General features: G+C 36.6%; 1 protein-coding gene across 1 annotated transcript in view; it reads right to left on the minus strand.

The window, feature by feature from the left end:
- The window catches only part of SEMA3C (semaphorin 3C), a 174,772-nt gene that overhangs the window by 43,578 nt on the left and 113,491 nt on the right, over positions 1–17,703 (minus strand). Inside the window, exons 11-12 of the mRNA XM_045494620.1 lie at positions 17,352–17,496; positions 7,954–8,176 (exon numbers count right to left, since the gene is read on the minus strand). Of these exons, the coding sequence (XP_045350576.1) occupies positions 7,954–8,176; positions 17,352–17,496 (368 nt within the window). The remainder of the gene's footprint in view (positions 1–7,953; positions 8,177–17,351; positions 17,497–17,703) is intronic.

The following is a 17,703-nucleotide window of genomic DNA, read 5'->3' on the forward strand; positions in this document are numbered from 1 at the left end:
GATGTGCTCAAACAAAACAATGCTGATGCTAATGCTACATGTCAGCTCATGAATAGTATCATCTTGACATTTGTGGATGAAATATTAAATTCATTGTAAAATGAGAAAGAATAAGTTAAATTACCTGAACTTCATAAGTAAAACATAAATAATATAAAATGGTGTTGGTAAATGAGGTAGTAACTTGAAGAGAATAAATGCTCAGGATATGAAATCAGCCAGCAAGAGTTTAAATTTTAGTTGTATCATATACCAAATATCTATGTGATGTTAACTCACCTGAGCTTCCATCCAAACATAATGGAGGATAAGTACAGCTCATTCATTCATTCATTTATATCTACTGAGGGGCAACTTTGAGTGATGCACTATTCTAAATACTGAAGATACAACAATGAATAAATCAGACAAATATCCTTGCCCCCCATGGCGTCTGCATTCTCACATTTTCTCACAAAATAGTGATAAGGGTTGGATGAGATTCTAAACAAAAGGTATGTATTATGAATAAATTTAATTAGCATCATTATAATAGTAATAAAAGATTTCAGAAAAAAGTATACTTATTTGCATAATAAGTGGAACACTAAATAAATAAATAAATGGGTTATTCAGGCAAATTAAGAACACTAAAATTTATATAATCACTATGTGAGATTGTATGCTGTCTTAAAAAAATATATCTTGAAGAGTGTCTTGAAGAAAAAAATTTCTGCTTTTTGCAATAAAAGTTTTTCAGCAATTAGCCATATATGTTTTCAAGAAGCTGTCTTTTGGAGGCATCATTTAAATGAGAACATTTATTTCTGGATTAGCAATCACTGTATGGGCTACCTTCCTTTTTTTCCTCCCTCTCTTTACATATTCCCTTTTTGCTACTCTTCTACATGATCAAGCAATCATCACACCGCGATTTATCATCTTCTCCTGTCAATTCAGCCATCATTCCACTGTGTTCCGTTAGTTTTTCCTGCTGTGAAAATCCCAGTAGAATCCTTGGTAAATTCTCAGAAGTTTCCAGGTTCTGCTTTGGAAAGCAGTGAACCACAATGTTATTAAAATCCGGTGACTTATAAAGGGATTTGTTCCTCACTCCTAAGCAAAAGGGAAGTCTAGACATTATCCTCAGAGTGACATTCGTGCCCAGCTTCCAACTGATGGGAGTCTTTTCTGAGCTCAAAAGCACAGCTCTAGCTATCAAATTTTACATGGAGTATTTTAGGGAGTTCTTTAAAAATCAAAATGTCTGGCTCTGTGGTTCATTAAGTGTGCCATTCCAAGAGACAGGACTGCCAAAACCGGTTCATTCCTATGAAGGTAGTTATCCTGTAATGCTGCAAGGCAAACGTATTAAGACTTTAGTCACATATGTGGCACGCACTTCAAAACTCCACGCTTTCAAAGGACTTGCTGGAGCCAACATTCCAACTTAGTACTCATCCAGTGAAACGGAAGCTAATAAGAAGCATGAAACAGTCCACAGTATATAAGAATTTTGGCAGCACACCGCATGTATCGACCTTACATTTAAAAATCATAATGGCATTAAATCACCCTAAACTACTAACATCCATTCACAAGAAACTATCGTGCTTTCATCAGAAATCACATGTCATTCTGATTCATATATAGTGCTAAAAATATAAATTTGATCGAACGTATCTGAACTTGACCCAGACATTTAGATATTTTCATAACTCCAAAAAGAAAACAGGCAAAAATGTCTTCACTTGTGCAACATAGTCAGCTTTGAACAAATGGCCTGGATGTAAGCAGTAGGTGGCAAAGTTAAAATAGAAATGTTAATCCTATGAGAGCCCTTTCCAGCTGTTTTACAGCCTTTCTTAAAGATTAAGAAAAAGGTGGCGGGGGTGGGGGTGGGGTGGGAGCCGGTAAAGGTCATAAAAATACCCACATCACTAATACTAAGAACTAATACACAGCACAAAACAAAACAAAACAAAACAACACAAAACAACAAACCAGAACAAAACAAAGATGCTACAAAACATCAACAAATACCACCAAATAAAACAAAACATGATTTTAAGATACATTTTTTTCAACATGAGATCTTTTTTAGAGGAGTAGCAGCAGGAATGAATGGGAACAAAAGGAAGCATAGTTTCTAGTTTAAGTTTTAATAGAACAGCAGAATATTTTTTACTCAAGATAAAAGGAGAAATATTTATTTTGGGCAACATTATGAATTCCTGTATTATATCTACATATTAGAAAATAGCTCCTTTAAGAAGTCTTAATTTTTCTAAAATTATCCAACTATCAGACAAAACAAGGTCAGCAAACTTGTTCTCTAAAAGGCCAAATAACAAATATTTTAGGCTCTGTGAGCTAAACAGTCTCTGTGGCAACTACTCAACTCTGCCATTGTAGCACAAAAGCAGCCACAGACAAAATGTAAAGGAATGACTGTGGCCGTATTCTAATAAAACTTTATTCATGTACGTGGTAATCTACAAATTTTGTCATTTTCAGTGCCCATGAAATATTCTTCTTATTTTGTTTCAAACATTTAAAAATGTAAAACAACATTCTTAGCTTATGTACCATACATGCAGTGGGTCAGATTTGGTCAAGGTTGTAGTTTGCTGAACCCTAGACTAGACATTGACAATGCAAACTGTAAGAAATAAAAGATGAGTAGACAAAGCTCAAATTCTTTCTTTCTTTCTTTCTTTCTTTCTTTCTTTCTTTCTTTCTCTTTCTTTCTTTCTTTCTTTCTTTCTTTCTTTCTTTCTTTCTTTCTCTTTCTTTCTTTCTTTCTTTCTTTCTTTCTTTCTTTCTTTCTTTCTTTCTTTCTCCCTCTCCCTCCCTCCCTCCCTCCTTCCCTTCCTTCCTTCCTTCCTTCCTTCCTTCCTTCCTTCCCTCCCTCTCTCCCTCCTCCCCTTCCTCCCTTCCTTCCTCCCTCCCTCCCTCTTTCCTTCCTCCCCTCTCCTTCCTTCCTTCCTTCCTTCCTTCCTTCCTTCTCTTTTTGCCTCCCTCCCTCTCTTTCTTTCAGTTATTATTTTATCTATCTGTCTGTCTGTCTGTCTTTGAATCTGACAATACACAAAATATAATGAAGTAGTTCCAGGCGAGTGGAGAGTAAGATTATCAGCCTCTCAAACTCAGCCAGTATAGTACACTATAAGGGGCTAATTGTAACTCTTACCAGGCATTGGACCCACATAACTACCATGGAGATTCTGGGAGTTACAAAATCATTCACAATATTCAAAGTGAATACAGTTACATAATATCCTATTTTCATTCCAATTAACTGTCATGTAAGTTTTAAGTTTTGTTTTTTTTTTTGTTTTTTTTAAATGGCATCTTCTTTGACAGCTAATGTCTTCATTGAATTCCTCTGAATTTTCCATAACGGTAAAGAGAAAAGGAAGCCACGAGAGAAGCTTGCCTCTGGCAGTATTTGCAACATTATTATTTACTTATAACAGCTGAAAAGCTCTCTGGTAATTAGGGATTTGGCAACACCATGGCATCTTATCTCCTTCCTAAGATATTTAGATACACAAGGTAAGAAATCCTTGGGAGCAGTGACCTGTAATTCTCCCAAGTTCCATTTCAGAAAAGGTTATTCTGTTCACTTTTAGTGGCAAACAAGCACTGAGGACTCTTTTGAAGAAGTTTTGCCAGCGATCCAAAAACTACCCGGGCAACGAATATTTCTATACCAATATACTGGCTGTTAGGGTTTCAGGTAAATTGGAATCACTGCTTCTAAATTACAGTGCAGATTGATAGGACCATGGGGACAAGATCCAATGGTTAAGTGAGTTATCATCTCTTCAGAAAGATGCTGTCGGCAGAAGTACTGTCATAGCATGTACTCTCCTGTTGGAGGAGAGTCTTTCAGAGACTCATGTGGCTTTGTAAGGAATCATTAGGGAAGCGTCTCAGTACAATTAAAAACATATCCCTAAACACTGTTTTTCAAAATGACACAAATGTTTAAATACCAACATAAAAAGTCTATGTAAAAGTGCCAGATACTTATGTAGTAAGGAAAGCCAAAGAATTTGTGCAAAGTATGTTTTTTACTGCCTTCTATCTGAATAAACTGCTACACAGTTTATAAAGACTTGAAAATTCCATCCATTAAATCTACATATTTTATGCAGACTTTCATGAGAAAACAACCCAACTGTGACATCAGAGTCCACTTTTAACACAAGTTCCAAAAGAAAAAAAAAACATTTTTTATGAGTGATATAAGATATTAGGGAGAAGAAGGACTCTAAAATTTACCACTTCACTCAGGAATTTTTTTTTTTTAAATGCAAACTCCATGTCAGATGATTGAGCCAAGGCTAAAAGCAACTCTTCAAAGTCCTCCACATGGAGGTTACATCTTTGGAGAACACAGTTTATATGCAAATGAAGAATAACTTTTGCAAATAGTTATGAATTCACTTCATTATATGAGTAGCAATGTATATAGTCATGATATTCAATTCATCTTGACAAATATTTATTGAGCTTACCAAGCACTGTGATATGCCTAGAGAGATTACATATCAAGGACAAACAGAACCTTGAAAGGAATGTGTGGTAAGAATACAAATATGGGAGACTTGATTAAGAGTCTGAGAGTTTGAGAGTCTTAGGAGTGGATAAGTTGAGTTTGAAGCATGATGTTTGAAATGTTAAGGAGTTATACAATCTGTGTTCTCTAAAAGTAAGATGTAAATCAACAACACAGGTGTTGGAGGGGATGTGGAAATAAAGGAACATGCGATGCACTATTGGTGAGAATGTAAACTGGCAGAAAGCGGTATGGAGTTTCCTCAAAAATTTGAAAATAGAACTACCCTCTGAACCAGCAACTGCACTACAGGATATTTACCTAAAGAATACAAAAACACTAATTCAAAAGGATACATGCACCCCTATGTTTATAGCAGCATTATTTGCAATAGCCAAGATATGGAAGCAGCCCAAGTGTCTATCAAGTGATGAATGGATTTGCATACACACACACACACACACACACACACACACACACACACACAATGGAATATTACTCAGCTATAAAAAAGAATGACACTTTGCTATTTGCAACAATGTGGAGCTAGAGAGTATAATACTAAACAAAATAAGTCAGACCGAGAAAGATGAATACCATGTGACTTCACTCATATGTGGACTTTAAGAAACAAAACAAAAAAAGCAAAGAAAACTAGAGACAGAGTCAAGGCAAGAAACAGAATTTTAATTATAGAAAACAATCTTATGGTTACCAGAGGGGAGGTGAGCGAGGGGATGGGTGAAATAGGTGATGGGGCTTAATGAGTGTACTTGCTGTGATGAGCACAGGGTGATGAATGGAGGTGCTGAATCCCTATATTGTACACCTGAAACTTTAACACTGCATGTTAACTAACGGGAATTAAAGACTTAAAAAAAATTAAAATATAATAATAAAATAAAATACAAAAAAAAATAAGATGGGGTGCCTGGGTGGCTCAGTCGGTTAAGCGTCCGACTTCAGCTCAGGTCATGATCTCACAGTCCGTGAGTTAGAGCCCCACTTCGGGCTCTGTGCTGACAGCTCAGAGCCTGGAGCCTGCTTCAGATTCTGTGTCTCCCTCTCTCTCTGACCCTCCCCCGTTAATGCTCTGTCTCTGTCTCAAAAATAAATAAAACATTAAAAAAATGTTTAAAAAAAGATGTAAATGCAAATATCGAGCTCTGGAAATGGCAATGACTAGAGATATACATTTGGGATTTGTTTGTACATAATGGAAAATTAAAAGCACATGAATAAATGAGATGGCCAAAGAATATGTAAAAAGAAGAGGACTGTGGACAGAGCCTTCGGGAATACCTATGCTCACCAGCCGGAGGAAGCTAGGCTAATGAAGGAAACAGAACTGCCAGGGAAAGAGGGGAGGTATATTACTTGTGGCCGAAGCAGCAGGTAAAGAGAGATTCTGCAATACCACGTGATGCGAAGAGAAAAGGGAAGCACTTCATTGGTTTAAGGTCATTGGATTTTCTTATGAGGACACTGAACACCTCGGCAAAATCGGCAGAACAGCAGGGATGGCAACAGGTGGAGGTGTTGTCTAGTTTTGTATCCTGGTGTAAGGTTTCCAAGCCAAAGATATAGTAGAGAATGAAATGAACAAATAAAGCGAATAAGAAAATAAGTGATAAAGAAAGGTCCTGGAGATAGCAGGAAAGGATAAAATTGAGAACACTGAAGAATGATTCATCTGGGAAGGAAGGATTATTTCTCAGGGCAAGCAAAGCGAGGATCAGTAAAAACACAGACATGTCCAGGTGTGAAGCAGGATGCCAAATAGTACATGTCAGGAGATTCTTGCCCTCAGACCAATACAAACTGAAATTACATGAGACTAAAAGATTCAGATCTGGGTTTTAAGTGTAAGAACAAAATAAGAATTTCATAAGAAAGGCACACTTTGAAAGTATTATTTAGCCAAGAAAAAATATCCACATCTTAAACTGATTGAAGCCTGAAAGCTCAGAATACTTATTGCACAACTGCATATCTGTTTTTTTTTAAAAAAAAATGTTTAGTTATTTATTTTTGAGAAAGAGAGAGAAAGAGAGCAGAGGAGGGGCAGAGAGAAAGGGAGAGACAGAGAATCCCAAGCAGACTCCCTGCTGTCAGCACAGAGTCTGACACAGGGCTTAAATTGACAAACCGTGAGTCATGACCTGAGCTAAAATCAACAGTTGTATACTTAACAGACTGAGCTACCCAGGCACCCCTGCACCACAGCACATCTTATAAATCAGGTTTACAGACACATTTGAGATCTATTTCTGAAACTAGTAGAGAAATTACCTAATTTCATGAAGTAGCTCTGATATTATAGGTAAAGAGATTTCATCACTTCCTGCAAGGTAGTCAGGAATGTTTGAAAGATGTTAATTACTGCCTGTCAAACTAGTTTTTTTCTCTAGAGTAGTGGTTCTCAAAGTTTAGTGTATATCAAGTTACCTGGAGGGCTTGTTAAAACACAGACGCTGGGTCTTATCCCTAGAGTTCTTGGACTAGAGCCTGAAACTGTATTTCTAACAAGTTCTTGGGTTATACTGATTTTGTTGGTCTGCGGACCACATTTTGAGAACTCCTGCTACAAGGTCAGCCATTCCACATTCGTGTAGGTCTACAAACAAGAGTATTTTTCACTCAACTAGTCTATTAAGGTAAATTGGCAAACTACAATTGTGAATGTATTAAAATACTACCATTAAAATACATATTAAAATACTACCATTTAAAAAAAAAACCTATCTTTATTTGTTATTAAATTCACTTTTAAATGTTATCTAGAACCATCTACCATTATCATTATCACTGGAAAATAACTCTGTGTATTTATTAAAAAGTTGCAGGGGCGCCTGGGTGGCTCTGCTGGTTAAGCATCTGACTTTGGCCCAGGTTGTGGTCTTGCAGTTCATGGGTTTGAGTCCCCCAATGGGCTCTGCACTGGTAGTGTGGAGCCTGCTTGGGACTCTCTCTCTCTCTCTCTCTCTTCTCCTCCTCCAGTTGTGCTCTCTCTCTCTCTCTCTCTCTCTCTCTCAAAATAAATAAATTAAAAAAATTCTAAGAAGTTGCAGAATTTGGTTCAGTTGAGAGAAACACTAATCCATGGTTAAAAGTCTTCCCACACTTTCATTCAGCTCATAATTATTATATTTCACTATAGTATGTGCCAGGGACTCTTCTAAGTGCTTTGCATATATTATTCCACTAGTTACTCATAATAACCCTATACAGTAATTTGTTTTATTAACTCCATTTTACAGATGTGTTAACAGGCATTGAGACATTAAATACCTCAGTGAGAATCAGACAGAAATACCATTGGAGTCTCTCTGATTCCAATATTATGGTCCTGACCTATTATGCTCTTTGACTACACATTAAAGTATAGTTTGAGCTCAAATACTTACCTGTTCCGAGAAACAGGACGTGGTATCTACCATCGGCAGCATTCACTCGATCCACAGCTATCTTTGTGTACTTATAGTCAGTGCCTATACGAACAATCAGAGGTCTTCTGTGGATTGGGTAGATAGAATTGTACATGAGAGGATGGTTCCGAATAAAAGTGACAACGTCATCTGGGAACTCCTTAGTGGTCCGCATATTGGGCGTAAATGCTCCTCCTGGGCACTAATAAAATATTTTAAAAAGAACCAAATTAGTAAATAGTTACTTCCTTTTAGTAATAACCAAAAGACCTCCACTTTTCAAAATATTTAGAAGCTCAAGTTGTTGTAAGCACAGATCCTCTTTGACTTACAATTATGGGTTTAAATTCTGATAAACCCATCATAAATTGAAAATACTGTAATTTAAAAATGCATTTGATACACTTAACCTACCAAACATCATAGCTTAGCTGAGCTCACCTTAAACGTGCTCAGAACACATACATTACCATGCAATTAGAGAAAATCATGTAACACAAAGCTTGTTTATACTAAAGTGTTGAATAGCTCATGTAATTTTTTGACTGAACTAAGAGTGAAACACAGAATGGCTGTAAGTGTATGGGTTGTTGACCTTTGTGATCACAAGACTGGGGGTTGCGGCTCGCTGCCCTACCCAGCATCCAGAGAGGAGAAATCACTAGCCTGGGAAAAGATCAAAATTAAGTATTCAAATTACAGCTTCTGCTGAATTTGTATTGTTTCTGCATCATTGTAAAGTCAAAAAACCGTAAGATGAACCATCATATTTGCTACTCATTGAGGAGAAAACAACATGACTATATATACAACTATCTATAGCAAATGAATTAAAAAAGTGTACAATTTGACCACTTGAACAAGGCTAAGTCCACTTATCCTACTCCATTTGTTTTTGGAGAGCAGTTGATGCTGTTTTATATATAACTTTTTACCCTTCCCATCTGTCACTTTTCTATTCCTATTCTTTCCAGTGACAGTGTTGTTAGGGGTGGGGGAGGGCACACTTGTGGATATAATCTAGTACTATCACTGGCTAAAACAGGTTATCATTATCAGATTCAATCAGAATTGAATTCAATACAAGAGTTTTATTCCATATGATTCTTTCCTCCCCAAAGAGGGATCTCTGAAGTCAGAACTTGGATTGGATATGGAAAATGAGAACTGATAACTCCCTTCTAGAAAAGATTGCTATGACTTCCATTAATCTTTGAATAAAATTCCAATCCCTTAGCACGGTCTCTAAGCTCCTATATGTCTGGCTTCATCTACCATTCCCAAAGTACCTCTTGCTCTTCTTCAGTCTCAAGCACGCTCCCGCTCCAGAACTTTGACACTCGCTATACCCATTTGGAATGCTCTTCTCCCTATAACTCCATTCTGAACCTCATTCAGTTCTCAGTTCAAAAGTTACTTCTTTAAAGGTAACACATATACAAATAGTTCCCCATCTCCATCTCTACTTTCTATCTCCTTAACCAGCTTTATTTTTCTTCACAGCTCTACTTACCTAACTGTATATTATATATTTGTTGTTTGTATGTCTATTGTTTGTTTCTCCCTCTGGAATGTAAGGTATGTATTGACCTGAACTGGGTATATTTTGTTCATCGTTTCACTCTCAGAGCTACAACACAGCTGATAAAGAGTAGATACTCAACAAAGAGCAGTTTATTGAGAGAATTACTCTATTACATCTGGCATTCAATTTTGGTGCAGGGGCTGTATGAAACAAGAGCTTCAGTTCTGGCCAGGAGAGGAAAGATTCAGAGCATCAAGGTCAAAGAGGCAGCTAGACAGCAATAATAACTGAAAAGGGACTGCTGGACAGCTTTAGCAGTTCTGGAAAGAGCGCATGACAAGGGCTTCTGGGGAGAAGATTCCATTTATAGGGTATCTGAGGCCAAGCTCAGGGGCAGGCTGGGAGCTTCTGAAGCTTGGAACTCAAACTTATCCACTAATAGGATCCAAGTGTTAAGTTATACAAGCAAAGCTGTTGGTATAATCTTTAACACATACAAACATTATTTGTGTAACCCTATTAAATAAATACCTGTCAATATTTCTACTTTTAGAAACAAAAAAAAATATTTAGTCATATTTTCTTGAAAAAGACCATTTCTTTTCTAGTTTTCATTTATTCCCTTTAGAGAGGTACAAGGTAAAAAGAAATCAACAAAGCAAACTTTCTGATCAATAGCAAATCTATGGCAAACAGTAGGATGGAATGGGTCAGTAACATAATGGAAAGTTATACCTTTTCTTTTTTTTAAATTTTTTTTATTTAATGTTTTCATTTATTTTTGGGACAGAGAGAGACAGAGCATGAGCAGGGAAGGGGCACAGAGAGGGGGAGACACAGAATCTGAAGTGGGTTCCAGGCTCTGAGCTGTCAGCACAGAGCTCGATGCAGGGCTCGAACTCACGGACTGTGAGATCATGACCTGAGCCGAAGTCGGAGGCTTAACTGACTGAGCCACCCAGGTGCCCCAAGTTATACCTTTTCAAGAGTGGCAATGAACACTCATTTCTAGCTGATTGCTCCTATGCAGGAATACATCCTGGTGTGGCCAGATTTCAACAGAAGATAGAAATGTGGAATTTTATGTGAAATCTGCCAAAATTTTAATGTTAATTCAATATAAAAAGAGAAAAAATAACTTTAGGGGTTCCCCCAAAACATGGTGATCTCTAGGTTAAACCCTTGCAACAACTTTCCCACAACGTTAGTGCCTCTGGACCAGCATCCTTGGGCAGACTCACATTTGCAAATAACTCTCAGCAAATTATAATGTTGCCTCACTCATTTAGACTCTATCATACTGAATGAAATTTTTTGACTCACTTTGACCAGTTAACGTTACTAGAACTTTTTACAGGACCAGTAAATACAGCTCTTTTTTTATAGAAAGGCACAAGGAGCAATTAAATGACTTCAGTAAGGAGAGATAATGAGACAAATAATAAAACTAAGCCTCCCCGTTCATAATCCCATTAAGTAGACTTTCATCTGGGGCTCATGTGCTTTTCTTTTAGGAAAAAGCATTATATTTAAATATACATGTTTATAAATTGCCCACAAAAAAGACCAAATGAGGACAAAGAATTTCACTTGAGGGTATTCTAAACTGATGCATATGTTCCATACTTCTGAAAAGCGTAGAATTATGAGTGTTTTCTACCCCCATTCCACACACAAAGTGGAAAAAGGGAAATACATTGCTCACTGAATGAAAAAATGGAAAGACCAAATGCACAGGCAATTCAAATAGTTCCAGTTCCTCATAAAACACCACTAATTATGGTTTGCTAAGCTGAGATGTCTCTTTAAATATTTGCAAACATTCTCATTTGTAGGTTCCAGAAAGATCCAAAGTTAGCATATATTACTGAGCACTTTATATAATTTCCAGTTAACAATTTTCATGTGTGATAAGGTGATTAAATTAGAAGTGTCTGGTTTCTTGGCCTTACTTAATTGAAATTCGGTTAAAATTATGTCTCAGGTGCTCAAAACTGTAGTAACCCAAATAAATCAACTCACAACTCTAATCAGTTATTTTATATTCATTCAAATGTCCCCTATCTGGGACTTTTGTTTTATAGTCACAATGAACTTCTTGCTTAGAAACAAGTGTTTCCTGGTAGACTTTTATTTTCGAAATTACCAAAGAATTCTTTTTGACAATAATTAATTTTTTCATTGATTCGTGGCACAAACTTTACAGATAAGACACAGGGTGAGTGAGAACAATGGTGACAAGAACAAAAATGGATGACCCTTTGCAGATTCTGTATCTGGACTTGCGAGTTTGCTCAGTGTAACATTACCAAATACAAATAAGATGCAACTAACTTATCCCTTGCTTTGTGATATGAGAAAGTATATGTACTAAAATCTCAAGATAAATATAACATCTACGTACTACCATAAAACAAAGCCTCTGTCCAAATATGAGGCTGGTGTCCCCCTCTTTAGAAAGCTGATTTAGCTCTGCAAATTTTCATTAAGTAGTTTGGGTTAAACTTCAAGTTGTTTTTCTCCAGTTCTAGCATTCTGTTTATCAAGCAGTGACAGGCACTCCTTTTTTGAGTAAAGACATTTTAAGTATTTTGATTACTAAAGTGCTGGGTGAAATGCTGGGAACAATAACAATGCCATGTTAAGGACGTATCAGCAATTGTCATCCTCACCTAATTTGCTTCCTATTTTTAGGTATTCTTGATGTCTTCCATCCTCTGATGCTCCTCACAAAGCACACCCATGATCCTAGTTTTCAATATTAATATATTGAATAGAATATCCATTCTTTGAACACATTCTTTAAATTTTTAATTTGGGGGGGGGAGGGGCATAAACGGAGAGGGAGAGAGGGAATCCCAAGCAGGTTCTGCACTATAAGCATGGAGCCCGACACGGGGCTCAATCTCATGAACTGAGAGATCACGACCTGAGCCAAAATCAAGAGTCCAACACTTAACCGACTAATTTTACTCACTTTTTATTCAAAAAGCATTTTGATGTGCCCAGTAGGAGACATAAGAATAAGAAGCTACCATTATCTTCTAGAAAGAAGTATTCTAGTAAGGAAGATGGGTATATTCAAAGCAAAATAACAATTAAGTCTTATAATAATAATTTAAGACAAAATAAATAACAAATGTTGGTTTGTGATCAGTTGTCATATATGTTTAAGAGCAAATATTTTTTAAACGAATTCAGAATAGTAGAGAACTTAAGGGTTTCAGGGTTGGTGAAAGGTTTAAAGATAGGATAAAAATGTTGGAATATTTAAGGAACTATAATTCCTGAGGCACTGCTGGGTCATAGAGCACAAAGTAGAAGAAGGAGGGAGGAGTTGAGATTAAAGACTGGAAAATAAAAGCAAAACTAGTCAGAGAAGGAGAGACTGACATGGTCAAGAGGAACTTGACCTAACACTTGAAAGATGAGTGATATATGGATAAATACATGGACATTTGGCATTCCAGAATCTGGGTTAGTTTCTGGCACTGATCTCTGAAACTTGTATTCTGAGAGAAAGTGATCCCCTTGCTGAAACCCTTGGTAGTCTAGGCCCTTTATTTGAAGCCTAAAGAATTACATAGTTGAAGACTTGTACTTTTATGCACCAGTTGGTCCTCATTCTATTTGCGTTTATCCTCCATTGCCGACAAGACTGCTCTGCTCCAGTCCTATTAGCTCATACAGAGCTTCTAGAAGGACTCATTAATTTCTGTCTTTGCCTTATAATGTAAGCTGAAACATCCTTCCTTCCTAACCCAAATTATCCAAATCCAACTGCCTTCAGGGCCAGCTCAGTCTCTTATTGTTTATATGCCTTCTCTAGAGAAGGCTGTCCCATGGCAGTCTTTCTGTCCTCTGGACTTCAATAATATTTATTGTCTATTTTATTCATGTGTCTTGAATAATGATATGAAACAACATATAATAAATTTTTCATGTCTACATGCCTTATGTATTTTATTTTATTGTAAACTTTCTTCACAGTGTTTTAAACATCCTTGAAGAATAGAAATATTTCTAATGTAAGAACCATGAAAAGATGCATGGAATCAACACAAGTGCCAGCAATAAAGTTCTTTTTTCTTGCCAACACTAACTAGGTGGGTCATGAAGTTTCTGTGTTCTTTTGCTGCACCAGGTACCAGACCTGTAAAGCACAATGATTAAAGCAGATGGTTCTGGTCCACTTATAAACAGATATTAAAACAGAACACTTTTATTAGGTTCTGCTTAACAAGATAGTATAAGCAAAAACAATTTTCTACAGAAGCTTTATACACGTTGCAACAGAATAATGTAATATGTTAGCTCAGCCACAGAGAGAATCTGCAGTCTTTGGCTGCCCTTTGCAACATACCAAAGGTGTCTTGTTTCTTCCACAAACTTGAATCACTTATGGAAAAACATTATGACACAATTGGCAGGATTCTTCCCACTGACTTGTGCTTGCTAGTTGGGGCAGTTTGCTAACATAGCTATCCACCCTGCTTTAAAAGAATCACCTACAAGGAACATTAGAATGAGGGTATACAATTTCTGCCCCTGTCATTTCTTTAAGAATTCAGTCATGTATTTATGAGGTTGACCTGGCAACTGAACTACTGTGTAGGAAAATTAAATACAGCAATGACAGTTGATTCTTCATTGGGAGGTCTTCAGAAGCAACATTTTTAACCCGAGAGAAGAGGGAATGCTTTGGGTCACTTGGCTGTAGGTCTTCTGGCTACATCAGTGGGATATTAAACCCTGGAAGCCCAGGGAAGAGACAGACACTGGCCACTCTGAGTCACACAGCTGAGACTTCATGGTGTGTTGTTCAGTGAAGGGTGGAGGGACTAAATCTGGGAGGTTTGCTTTTCCAGAAGGAGTTCCAGAGGTCTTCCTCCACCCTGCCTCTTTTACTCCCTAAGGATCACTCATCTGACAATTTTTTTATTTAAGGGAGCTGCTCTGGTCTCAACACCAGATGTAAGAAACCACATTATAGAAATATGTCTCAAGTACCGACTACTCCCTTTATTTCACGGAGTCAGCTCCAGATGTGTGTTACTAAGCCCTGGCTTATACCACACTGCTTTACAACAGAAAAAACATGCTTATTCTTAGCAGCTTGGAAAGAGTGAAAAGTGGGACTGTTAGCAGAATTTTCTAATTTAGCATTGGCTTACTTTGTTTCAATAAAAGGGTTTATCTATTCCCACATTTTATGTAGAATAATAGCTATTCAACATGAATGGTTTTCTCACTATGATTCCTGAGAGTCCTTTTGAGCTGCCATTCCGGTGAAGTCTGACAAGGGTTGGGAACAGAGGTGGCTTTTCTTCAGGAAAAACAAAACAAAACCCTCACTTGTAATAGTCATCAATTTCCATACTGTAACTACTCTCACCATGCTAATCTCAAGTTACTACTGGGAATCCCTACTTGAGACGAGGCAAGGTGTACACAATCTGTTCTGTAAACTGGATATAGAGTAGCTCCGACCCAAACTCATTGAAACTCTGGGGCCTCAGACCTGATTCAATTAGCATGGCTCTCTTTTATCAATCTTATTTGTTTATCTGAGAAATGTCTCTTAAGGATATACTTGGAGGAAAGTAGAATTTTTTGAGTTCACAAACCACCCGTTCCTTGACTAATCCCACATGTGTGTTGCAAAAAAGAATAATTAATGGAAGCATATTCTATCACAACCTCCCGTTAATTTTCTGTATTAAGGTGAAGCAACGACTTGGTCAACTTCAAATAGCAAGTAATCCTCAAAACTAACATTTATCTCTGAATAGGTTATCAGTGAGTCCCCTGGAAATGAATGAAGGGCACTGAATGAAATAATGAGAGCCATGAGTTATAATGGAATTTGAAAGTGGTTCAGCGACCCCTTCTGTTGTATAATCTCTGCTCCTTACCCAACCCACCTCAAGTTGAGATACCCTGAGATTGATACATCTGTTGATATTTTCCTTGTGTTATACAAAATCATTAAGTACTTTTTCCACTTTCTGTTGAGCTATGGGCATCAAAGAGAGATCATTTAAAAGGGGATAGAGGGGCGCCTGGGTGGCGCAGTCGGTTAAGCGTCCGACTTCAGCCAGGTCACGATCTCGCGGTCCGTGAGTTCGAGCCCCGCGTCAGGCTCTGGGCTGATGGCTCAGAGCCTGGAGCCTGTTTCCGATTCTGTGTCTCCCTCTCTCTCTGCCCCTCCCCCGTTCATGCTCTGTCTCTCTCTGTCCCAAAAAAAAATAAAATAAACGTTGAAAAAAAAAATTTAAAAGGGGATAGATTGTGAATTGTATAATAGGACTTCATCCCCAGCCATGATTAAGTGTGGCTCTTCAAAATTTAATTGTTTCACAGGTAAGGAGCAATGATGATAATCTTTTAATTAAAAGTTAATTATTCCTATCAACCACACATTTAAGATGATGAAAAAATAAAGGACTGAATAATACATTGCAAATAAACTCTAAGAATAACACAAAAAATAAATTATCAATTAACAAATAGTTATGTGGGATGAATATCTAAAAGCATATTGGCAGAGGGAACTTCATAACTAAGGAAAAAGGAAAAAGAAACCTTTTAATAAAATAATATTCTAACAACCATCTTTTGATTATTTTCCATAAAATCATTCTTCTCTACTCACATCCACCCTATTTTATAATTATAACCATACTATGAAACTGAAAATATAAGAAAATTATATTCCCTATGAAAGTCCATTGAAAATCATATTCCTCTTGATTGTTTCCTCTCAGTGTACCATATGACATTTTATAGAAACAAAAACTAATCAATATTCTAGAATTCAATAAAGCATTATAATGCACCAATGAAAAATAAATAGTAGGGCTGTGATCGTTGTAGTGCTGGAAAAAGTTCAATTCCAATTGGTCAGTGCACTATCTGCAGCTGGAAAGGTTAGCTTTCAACGTACTCCTTAATACTTCTGGTATTACAAAACATGGATATACCTGTATACCTCAAAACTGTAGAGTTTACAAATATTTTACTGAACTAGAATATCACTTTCATCGTGTTTATTTATACATACTATTTCTTTTTTGGGGAAATATACAACATATAATTTTTAAATATATCCCTTACAATGGAAAGATCTACATATGATTTATCTGTAACTTAATTCTCATATGGTTATTCCTTTATTAAAATAGGTAACATTCCTTAATATTAGGAAGGGCTGTGTGAAAAGCATTAAAATTCTTTCAGGATGCCGCCAAAATGTTAATAATTTCCAAACTATGGCTTTATGACAATAAAATTAGAAAATATCTCTGCCATGTCTAACATATCCAGTTGCCTTCAAATCTAAAAGAGATTTTATTAGCAATAGTACTTAGAAAAATTTGTGGAGAGTGCTATACTATACCATATTTGTAAAATACCAAATCTGAGAACCCATAACCTGAAAAATTACAATAAGTGAATCAGTAAGTCAAAATATATATATATATATATATATTTACACATATATATTGCATATATATACATATATACACACACATATATATGTGTGTGTATTTATTTTTGAGAGACAGAGACAGAGCATGAGCTGGAGAGGGGCAGAGAGAGAGAAGACAAAGAATCTGAAGCAGGCTCCAGGCTCTGAGCTGTCAGCACAGAGCCCGATGCAGTGCTTGAACTCATGAACAGTGGGATCATGACCTGAGCTGAAGTCGGACGCTCAACTGACTGAGCCACCCAGGCTCCCTTCGATTATATTTAATAAACATCAACATGATATCATATCCTGGTAAGTTATATATATATATGTTTTTTAAAAAGCAAAATAACAAAGAAAGAAATTTTCCTAGATACTTACAGTTCCAGGGCGAGGATACGGAATTCTACCCTGATAGGAGATCAGCTGATGATTGGGCCCTTCTTTATGGGCAAAAGGCCCATTAAACACAGTCTGTATATCAGATAAATGATACACACACACTGCTGATCCTTTAAAAACTGAGCTAAAAAAAGAAACAGAAAGAGATCCATTTTCTTATTTTTTTTAACTTCTAAATACAATTTAAAAAAGCAGATGGCAAGGTTTGTGATGAAGAGTTGATAATTCATCATGGAAAAGTTGAACATTACAGTACACACTGTAAAGCTAAAAAAAATCTTCTCTCCTATTTTGATATAAGCCATTGGTACATAAAGCATTAAAACATTTA

Source organism: Leopardus geoffroyi, chromosome A2 (assembly GCF_018350155.1).
Source record: "Leopardus geoffroyi isolate Oge1 chromosome A2, O.geoffroyi_Oge1_pat1.0, whole genome shotgun sequence".
NCBI classification, from domain to species: Eukaryota; Metazoa; Chordata; class Mammalia; order Carnivora; family Felidae; genus Leopardus; species Leopardus geoffroyi.